The 11,000-nt window shown below is 40.5% G+C and overlaps 1 protein-coding gene across 1 annotated transcript; it reads left to right on the top strand.

Moving 5' to 3' along the window:
- The first annotated feature begins 8,278 nt into the window (after positions 1-8,278).
- On the top strand, positions 8,279-10,549 carry LOC116530551 (cryptochrome-1-like). Its single transcript, XM_032248655.1, is given in 3 exon segments — positions 8,279-8,683; positions 9,097-9,709; positions 9,712-10,549. Coding segments are annotated over 3 exon segments (1,440 nt in total). The 5' UTR covers positions 8,279-8,410; the 3' UTR covers positions 10,266-10,549.
- The last annotated feature ends 451 nt before the right edge of the window (positions 10,550-11,000 follow it).

Raw genomic sequence — 11,000 nt, 5'->3', positions numbered from 1 at the left:
AAAACCCCCCAAAAAAAAAAAAAAAAAAAAAAAAAAAAAAAAGAAATGGTAGACCTGCGGGGACTGTGGTGGCGGCTATCCAAGTAGGCAATGCGGTTTCAAAGTCAAAAATCAATCTCTCCAGTGGAAGTTTGAAAGAACTCCTCTAATTGGACGAAAACATGAATGGGGCGGGAATAACTTCAAGGTTAAAATTCTGTTGCTCTTTACCTATAGGGATTCCTCCCTTGGTTCCCCTCCCACAGTAGCGTGGGAGCTCTCTCGTTCTCTCTCTCTCTCCTCTGCCTAGTAAATCACTCTCTGTTGAACTCTTTGGGTCCACAATATTTATTCAAAAGGTAAGCTTACCGTGCCTCCAGCGCCTTTTTCCCCATTCCTGGGGTAAGAGAGTCCAAGGAACCGGGCACATCCAAGCCGGGAACTGGTAGCATCTTTGGGACATCCCCTCTCCATCCCCCACTTACGTTCCGAAATGAAGGTTAGTTCTTTACTGTAATAGACCTACATCATGCATTCTTTAGCATTCCTGTGGATAAAGATAGTTAATTTCTCTTCACCTTCACCTGGTAAGACAGACAATGCACATGGACAATCATTTCTTAGAGATATACTGTAAAACCAACTTCTTTTTCAAAAATAAAGTGGACCTTTCAGATGTTAATTTCCCTAAGAAAACTACCTTGATATCATATGTAGATAATTTACTTCTCTGCTCAGAGTGTAAGCAAGCCTCCATAGAAGTTGGAATGTCTTTTTCATAACAACTAACTTCAAAGGAATACAAGGTCTCAAAAGAAAAACTTCACTTCTGTCAGAAACAATAAGATATTTAGGTCACCTAATATCAAAGGGAGGCCTTTTTATCAATCTGGATAAAATGAAAGGAATATTAGTTTTCCCTACCCCTAAAACTAAGAAACAATAGAGAGGTTTTGGGGGATTAGCAGGATAGTGCAGAAATTGGATTCCAACCTTTTCCTTTAAAACTCAACCTTTATATCTTTTTTTAAAACAAGATAAGCCAGGTCTCCTGGAATAGACAGAGGGAAATTAGTTACCAATGGAAGAAATGTAAAATAGTGTTATAGATGCCCCAGGATTAGTACACTGAATTACAATATTCCCTTTTCATTGTTTGTTTATGAAAATCTGGGAAACACTTTAGGTGTTCTGATGCAAATCCATGAGATAAAAATATACCTGTAGGATACTATAGTCAACAGTTGGATTCTATGGCTGAAGGATTCCCATTTGCATGAGAAGAGTACCTGCTACAGTTCTCTCTCTGTTACTAAGAGCAACTGAAGAAATAATGATGAGATCTCTCCTCACTGTCTTTGTCACATTCTGTGGGAGTGCTGCTAACCTCATCACACTCAACAGTGTTTGGTTAGTAGAATATCTTTTTATGAAGTTCTTTCTCTCTCTGCTCCCCATATTACAGTTTCCAGATGTAATAATCTAAATGTTGTCACTCTTCTGCCCTGCCTTCAGATGGCATGCTGCATGATTGCATACTAACTGACCAGCTTCTTTCTCCTGGAATGGACCTGCAAATAAACCCCTTACTAACACTAATGTTACTTGGTTTACAAATGTAAGGATTAATCTGTAATTTATCATGCAAGTAATGCTATAGCATCTTTGGCTTAGAAATTCAAAAGTGCATGCCTTCCAGGAGCAATCTCAGCCCAACAAGAAGAGTGAATAACATTAATTAGGGCCTAGGAACTGGTAAAAGGAATGAATGCTAATATTTATACAGATAGCAGATATGCTTTCAGAGTAGCTCAAGACTTTAAAAATGCTATAGAAACAAACAAGATTTTTAACCTCTTCCAGTCAGTCCACAAAAAACAGATGCCTTGCTTTGAAATTATTGGAAGCCATACTATTGCCAAAATCATTAACTGTTATCAAGATTCTAGGCCATTAAAGTCAGACACTCCAGCAAGCATATAGAATCAGTTAGCAGATAATATAGCAAAAAGGGCTACCGTAAACATATCTGAATAAGAAAATTGACACGTTTTATTTTTAAGGAAGCACCTAATTTTGATATAGAATTATCTCAGTACAAAGCTCCAAAAACAGAACAAGAAATTTGGGAAACAAAAGAGAAAATGCACTTCTCCAAGACTAAGCTATGATATGGTTCAAATCCTCTGCGCTTATTTCCAACCAAAATACAGTCATTTTTCTTTTGTGTGGGACTTAACTCCTGAGAGCCTCAATAAAAAGACTGCTTGGGGAAAACAGTATATTGAAAATGTTCTTCAACTGTTGCTTATAAAGTATACAACAACTGTAATAGCTGCCCAAAACACAATCCAGGGAAACCTTTACATAGTTCTCATCAAGTTTGTATTCCTTTACCAAAAGGCCCTTTTGAGGCCTGGCAACTAGATTTTATTCAGCTACCACCATCACAAGAATATAAGTACATTCTTGTTTTCTCTTTGGATAGAAACATTTCCATACACGATAGCAGCAGCCTTAGCAGTAAGTAGAATTCTCTTAAAGAAAATTATTTCAACTTACAAGTTCCTCTATAACTTTATAATGACAAAGTTATCCATTTTACTGATATATAATCCAGTCAATGTGAAAACTCTGTCCCAGTCTCCAACATTTTCATTTTGCCTCTCACCTTTGCCATTTAGGTTAGTGAAACACACAAATTGAATAATTCAAACTCAATTTACAAAATTAACTGAGTTATTTTTAAGTTACTTGGCCAAAAGCTCTTCCATTGGTTTTGCTTAATCTAATATTAGCCCCTTTTGGCAAACACCAGAGGTCTCCATTTGAAGGCATAACAGGCAGACCTATGAAATTGTCTCAAGGAAATTGTAAACGTATGATATTAAAAGGGGATATGCTGTATTATTGCAGTGGTCTTACAAAGCAGCTAACTAAAAGCTGTAATTTAGGAAAAGACTCTCTCCATAGTAGGCTCCTAGGAGACAAAACACTCAAAGACCACAGATTTCAACCATGAAATTTTGTCTGTTATATGCAGTATCTTTCAATGGACTCTCTAAGGCCAACATGGTAAAACCCCATCTCTACTAAAAAATACAGAAATGAATCTTCTTAGGTGCTCCTAGCCAACCCTTGTGCCACTAAGCTGAAGGAATTGGACCCTGGATATATGCTACCCATTTAAGGAAAGCAATTTTGCCAGTTTGGACTTTATCTCAAACAAGTGATATAAAGTTAAAATTCTTTAGAACCAAGAAGGAGGAAAAGATAACATTTGAGGTAGTCAGCTTTCCCAACACTTCAGCCCAGGCCTGTATCTAAATAAACACAATATTGATCATTGTTAGTAGATAGGAAAGTTCCTACCAAATTTCTTTCTTTTTGTTGCTAGTTCTTATGTTTTATTGGTATTATCACCAGCTGTTGCCCATGAAACAAACCTCTGAGGACTATGCCAATATATTACAGGAATATTTGTTGGGTTTGTTATCTCATGTACCTCTCTGGTTATCCTAGCCTACCATAGTGGGTATCCCCTTACCAAGAACAAGATTGTATAGAACATCAGAAATAGATCCATGTTTCTCAAAACAATCATCAGTAAGACTTAACATCAGTAAGACTAAGACTTAGGTACATCACTGGCCTATTAAACACTTTACAAAACAAAGGACATGGGAAGAGCTTTCCTGTATAAGAGACCAGTTTGTTAGCTTTCACTCTCATAGCTGCTCCAATTGAAAGATAATACAACTGGATTTCAAAATCGTGCAACACACATTTGGAACAGTTTGACCTGCTTTACCCTCTCTTTTGGTCAGCTTGGTCAGCTTGCCCTTTTATATTCTTACAAAAGAATCACACCAAAACTACGTGGCCCAATAACACTAAAAATATGAAATAGAGTCTTAAAAAACAGTGTGTCCACATCATTCAATTACAAATTACTAATTGACTGCCACTGAACGGGCACAGTGAGCAGGCAATTATTCGCTAGCTCCAAATAAAATGCCTTGGCGTGCAGTGCCAGTCCATGACCACAGTTACCACTATGATGCTTAGGATGATGTTCTTTAGGTTATGCTTCAGGACAAGGTAAAATACCCTTTGAAAGCCCACATATCTTCCTGTTTTACCATCTCATTGGGTTCATTCTATATTCCATTGGCATTAATCATTTAGGTATCAATAACTTAGGTATTTAATATGATAATTTAGCTTCCATCTTTTTTCCACAAGTGGGTATTGAGTGTATAATATCACATAGAGGCCCTAATCAACTGTACAAAAAAAGAAATGAAATGACAGCTACGTGTTTCATTATTATACAATGAAGTTTATTTTATGAGAAAGGCTGTGTTACAAAACTACATGGCTTTAGACACACTTACTGCAGCCCAAGGAAGAACCTGCACTACCATAAAAACTGAGTGTTGTGTCTATATCCCAAATAAATTAGATAAAATTACTAAATTAATTGCTGATAGGAAAAGCTAAATAACTAACCTTTCAGATCTAACACCTTTTCTGAATGATTGGCTAAACAGCTGGTTTGGATCTTGGGAAGCCTGGTGGCTTATTACTTATACTAGGAATTATAATCATTTGTTGTGTTTTGTTATGTTTTTGTCCTCACTGCTGCTATTGCATTTGTTTTCCATGAAGTCAATATACAGCTGAAAAAACTAATAGCCATTCAAAAAATTACATTAATTAAAGATGTAGCCATATAGCCTGACACAGGTCACAAATTCACTTCTCTCATGTTGCTTTACCTTTGGCTTATATTCCACCAGCTTTGTAGCCTGAAAAGTTCCTCCTGCTGTAGAACATGGCACTCTCTGAATAAACCTTGCTAATGATGTAGGACTAAGCTCCATAACATAAAAAGAGCTAAATCATTTGAGTGTATCTATAACAATTTCTCCCAAACATCTTGATGGAAATGTAAAATTAAATAATTTCAACTAAAAATAATTACAACTTAAAACTTCTGAAACTTGAAATTACCCTGAGCCTTGAAGGGATGCAGCTTTGCAATGTGAGTAACACAACTTCTGCCTTTTTTTTCTGTACCTAATTAAGACCAAATGGAACTAGAGAAAAGACTCCCCTCTAGATCACTATCCCTCTTCATGGATGTATAAAGTATAAATAATCTTCCTTGAAATGTGCAATCTATAACCAACCAAGTCACTGTAGTGTATATGCCTGGATTTGTATGGGAAATTGCTAACAGTGGTGGATATCCAAGTTACGGGTGGTGAATCCATATGAATCTTCAGCAACCTCAAAGAATTTGACTATGGGACATAAGGCAGAAGAAGAGACTCAGGCAGGTTTTAGAGCAAGAGTAAAAGTGTATTAAAAAGCTTCAGAGCAGGAATGAAAAGAAAGTAAAGTACACTTGGAAGAGGGACCAACAAGCAACTTGGAGGACAAGTGTCCCATTAGTCCTTGGACTTAGGGTTTTATATGCTGGCACAGTTCCAGCATCTTGCAACCCTTTTCCCTTGATTCTTCCCTTGGGGCTGGGCTGCCTGCATATCTGATGGTCTGCTGGCACTTGGAAGGTGAGCATGCCAACAGTGTGTTTACTAGAGCTGTACACATGCTTACCCAAAGCATTCTTCCCTTAGCCAATGAAATGCCCCCAGGAGGTCGTATACCAGTTAAACCCTGTCATTTTGCTTCTTAATGCACATGCTTGAGACCACTCACCAACTCCTGAGATCTTACTGGGAAGCTAGTGATCATCGGCTCGTGATCATCATGTTTGTCTGACTACCTACTGTAACAAAATGTTGTAATCCTACCGAAATATTTCTGTCTGCACCTATGTAAATGAAACCTTAACTCCTCCACTTTGGAAATTCTGACCCCATTTATTCAGTCAGTGTTTTTCAGGTGTGTAGTCAAATAAACTCTATACCTAATGATACTTTTAAAATCTAAGGTTCACACAAACTAAGAAGAGAAATGCAAACAGAAGTCTATTATCATTTGCATTGAGCATGTACAAATGGAAGTGCCCAGCAAAGACTAAACCCAAAGGATGATTAAAACTTAGGCTTAAATACCATCTTAAGCTAAACCAAAGAAAAGGAGTTTTTTAGCTTCTAGGTGGTAGAGGCAAGTTATGGGTAGGTGACCAGGAAAAAATGTGGTAAACAAAGTTGTTGAGTAGGCTTTGTTGTGCAGATTTAAGTCAGTGCCATTGCCATTGAAAAATAATTAAGAGTCCTCTTCCTGGTACAAGTGAGAAAGATTTCTTTCATAAATGAAAATTTCCTTTATAAATGTAATTTTCCTTTACAAAATAAAAACTCTACCCTGTTTTTAAAGCTTTGCCTGCATCTGCTCGTTCTTAATGGACTTTAGTTTAAAATAATCCAAATGCCAAGTCGGCATGCTCTGGGGTGGCATATTCTGGTACTCTGCAGTCAAATACTCCACAGAAAGAGCAACTTGAACACACTACTTTAAGTCAAGCCTCAAGCTGATCAAATTCTGTGAACATGGCACTTAGGAACACTCCAGGTACATCATCTTTTAGTAAACATGACAACTAAGCACTTGTATACAATAAAATGTTGTTTGTTTGCTGTTCTGTTTTATCACATGCCATGGAAGAACAGGAAAAAATGTCCACTATAATTTTATTTTATTTTATTACGAAATACTGCAGCAAACAAAAGAAAGTAAAAGAATAATAGAATAAGTACTCATACTTTTGTTCTTTAAACAATCCATTGCATTTCTACTTTCCAGCTATATTTATCATTTCTAAAATTCCTATTTTATTTCCAGACTTTCAGATTGATCTTACCCTTTTTGATAAACTTTCAATACTTGACCAAATTTTAAAATTACTTAATTCTTAAAATGCATTAAGCTACTTATTCTATGTTCAGTATCTATCATTAAAGGATCTCCAGCATTTCTTAAATAGTTTTTTTGTTGTTGTTTCTGCTGATATTTTTCATAGTTTTTTTTATGAGTTTTATCTATTTTAAAAATTTATTTCAATCATCTAAAGTTTATTTAGAAGAACTCTTTAACGCCCAAGTTTAAGTGTTTTAAGAGGTTTGGGGTATGCACCAGCCAAATGCTTTACAAAAGACATGTTTTACGTTCATTTTTTTTAGTTTTGAGAAGGCTACAGAGATGGTATATATATTCTGGCCTCAAACCTATATAGTAACGGATTTTGGTTAGAAAATTGAAGAGCAAGCATCACATCTATTCCCTTCGGACCTGAAACCCAGGGCTGAGGTGGTTGCCTTTCTTTCTCTCTGTGGGGAGAGTTGACTTCGATGCTGCTTTTTTGGTCGCCATTTGATGGTGAGTGCTCTTCAGTGTCCCTATCTCTGTGTGGGGGTCTTGGCTGGATCTCCCTAGCTCTGTGTGGGGGTCTTGGCCGGATCTCCCACCTTGAGTAGGTCCTGTGCTTTGATTTCTTTCCCTATGTCAAGCACATTAAAACAAAGGCCTGGGAGCCATCAGGGTTGACAGATACCCCAGGATAGCTGTTGGCTTTAAGACTGCCAATTCTCTGAAGTCTAGATTTTTCATTGTTTTTGTCCTCTGAGAGTTCTCTACCCTTTTTTGTTTGTATGTAGCATGTTTTAAAAAATGTTTGGGGCCGCTGACGCGGCAGCAGCAGAGTCACCTGGGCAGCCTCGGGACGGGTCACCGGCCGGCAGCCGTCCAGCGGCCTCAACCACCGCCTCTGTCCTCCATCCCTGGTCCTTTCTCTCGGGCCGAGAGACAGCAGCGCCGCGGACAGGGGCTCACTCCCCTCCTGTTCTCCTCAGTGACTCACCTCGGGTGGGCCGTTTTGTCCTCAGGGGCCGCCTTGGTGGAGCGACGTTTCCGTGACGAACTTGGGCTGTCATGGCGGCTCGAGCTCGTGGAACTTGCTCAGGCTCCGGAGGTCCGAGGCCCTGGAAGTTACGCGTCACCTCCAGACGGCGGCAGCGGACGCGGGCTCTTAAAGGCGTCACACCCGGACTCTGCCGACAGGGCAACCTCAGTTCATCTTCCGACTGCGCCTTCAGCACCCGCGCGTTCTCCGGTCCCCTCTTCCGAGTCATTTTTTCCTAACCCCTCTGCCGTCCTTTCCTCACTCCCGGGGTGAGGCAGTTCTCCTGGAAGCCAAGGTTATGAGCTGGAGCCTCCTGTCTGGAATTTCTCTGTGAAGTACCCGCCGCGTCCCCCGGGGTGGGGGTGAACGCCGTGCACTGGTTCCACGACAACTCCGCCCTGAAGGCGTGCATTGGGGCGCCGACGCCATGCGCGGCGTCTCCGTCCGGGACCCCTGGTTCCCTGGCTCCTCCAATGTGGGCATCACAGGTGGCGATTTTTGCTTCAATGTCTTGAGGATCTTGATGACAGTCTACGAAAATTAAACTCCAGTCTGTTCATGATTCGTGCACAACCAGCAGATGTGTTTCCCAGGCTTTTCAAGGAATGGAACACTACTAAACTTCCAATTGAGTATGATCCTGAGCCCTTTGGCAAGGAACGAGATGCCGCTATTAAAAAACTGGCAACTGAAGCTGGAGTAGAAGTCATTGTAAGAATTTCACGTACATTATATGACCTAGACAAGATCATGGAACTCAATGTTGGACAACCGCCTCTAATTAAAGGAATCCAGACTCTCATCAGCAAAATGGAACCACTAGAGATACCAGTAGAGACAATGTGACGTGGTAAAAGCCCCATAAACTGCATACCTCGACCATACCTTGGCTTTCAGTTGAAACTGCTCTCTGTAACCCTAATGTGACAGGCAAGCAGTCCAAACCCGTGCCATCTTGGCCCTTGCAGCTTATAATAAGTAACTAAGGTTTATAATTTCCACCCTACCCAAACAATGTGTAAACTAACCTAACGCTTATCTTAACTTCTGTGAACCACTTAAGTAACAATCGGAATCTCCGAACCCCTTCTCCCTCACTCTGGCCCAGGAGGTGGTTTACAGGCATTAAAGGTCTTAACACCCTCCTTTCAGGGCCACAGGTTAAAGAGACGCGAGTTCTCCATGGCCACCGGCAATAAAAACCCTGCAATTTGGCCTCGTCTTTGTCTCAGCGGTAATTTCAGGCTCGCTCGGTTACAACAATTACTTCAGAAGGGATAGAGAAGTGCACAACTCCTCTGTCTCATGATCATAATGAGAAATATGGAGTCTCTTCACTGGAGGAGCAAGGTTTTGATACAGATGGCTTATCCTCTGCAGTGTGGCCAGGCGGAGAAACTGAAGCACTTACTCATTTGGAAAGGCATTTGGAAAGAAAAGCTTGCGTGGCAAACTTTGAAAGACCTTGAATAAATGCAAACTCTCTGCTTGCAAGCCCTACGGGACTTGGTCATTATCTCCAATTTGGCTGTTTGTCATGTCGACTGTTTTACTTCCAACTAACAGATCTCTACCAAAAGGTAAAGAAGAGCAGTTCTCCTCCCCTTTCCCTTTATGGGCAACTGCTATGGCGTGAGTTTTTCTATACAGCAGCAACAAATAATGTACGCTTTGATAAAATGGAAGGGAACCCTGTCTGTGTTCAGATTCCTTGGGATAAAAATTCTGAGGCTTTAGCGAAATGGGCAGAAGGCGGGACAGGCTTTCCGTGGATTGATGCCATCATGACTCAGCTTCCTCAGGAGGGCTGGATTCGTCATCTAGCCAGGCATGCAGTTGCTTGCTTCCTGACACGGGGAACTTGTGGATTAGTTGGGAAGAAGGAATGAAGGTATTTGAAGAATTATTGCGTGATGCAGATTGGAACATAAATACTGGAAGTCAGATGTGGCTATCTTGCAGTTCCTTTTTTCAACAGTTTTATCACTGCTATTGCCCTATTGGTTTTAATAGGAGAACAGATCCTAATGGAGACTATATCACGTGTTATTTGCCTGTCCTAAGAGGCTTCCCTGCAAAATATATCTATGATCCCTGGAATGCACCAGAAGGTATCCAAAAGGTAGCCAAATGTTTGATAGGAGTTAATTATCCTAAACTAGTGGTGAAGCATGCTGAGGCAAGTCGTTTGAATATTGAAAGAGTGAAACAGACCTATCAGCAGCTTTCACAATATAGAGGACTAGGTCTTCTAGCTTCAGTACCTTCTAATCCTAATAGGAATGGAAGCTTCGTGGGATATTCTGCAGAAAATACCCCTGGCTGTAGCAGCAGTGGAAGTTGCTCTCAAGGGAGTGGTATTTTACACTGTGTCCATGGCGACATTCAGCAAACTCACCTAAGCGGGCTGTAAAGCAACCACTTGCTAGAGATATTTCCATAATTAAAAGGGAGCCAGTCCCAATAGGGACTCTGCATGGGGCCTCCAATCCGACATTTCCCCTCTAAGCTACCTTAACAGAGGTTCTCTGTGAGGGCTCCATCCCTGTAGCAGGCTTCTGTCTGGACACCTAGCCCTTTCCCTATGTCCTCTGAAATCTAAGTGGAGGTTGCCAAGATCTACCACACTTACATTCTGTGCACCTGCAGGCTTAATACCACATGAAAGCCATCAAAGCTGATGGCTTACATTCTCCAAGTCTTTCAGACTCTAGAATGGTAGATCCACCAGCTGCTTGCCCCCTGCACCTGGAAAAGGGGTAGGCACTCAACAACTTGTGAGAAGAGCCATCCATGCAGGTGAACCCTATAAGGCCACAGGTGTGGAGCTGCCCAAGGCCTTGGGAGTCCACCCCTTGCACCAGTGTGCCCTGGATGTGAGACACATAGCCAAAGAAGATTATTTTAGAGCTTAAGATTTAATTATTGCCCTACTGGGTTTTAGACTTGTATGGAATGCATAACTTCTTTCTTTTGGCTGATTTCTTCCTTCTGGAACAGGAATGTTTACCCAATGCCTGCACTCCCATTGTATCTTGAAAATGAATAATTCATTTTGATTTTACAGGCTTATAGGTAGAAGAAGATGAGTCTCAAATAAGACTTTGGAGTTAGACCTGGGACTTCTGATTTAATACTGGAATAAGTT

This window comes from Sapajus apella, unplaced genomic scaffold (genome assembly GCF_009761245.1).
Source record: "Sapajus apella isolate SASKATOON/1434 unplaced genomic scaffold, GSC_monkey_1.0 scaffold67, whole genome shotgun sequence".
NCBI lineage: Eukaryota > Metazoa > Chordata > Mammalia > Primates > Cebidae > Sapajus > Sapajus apella.
The sequence above is the reverse complement of the archived record's forward strand: the minus strand, read 5'-3'. Positions and strand labels throughout refer to the sequence as shown.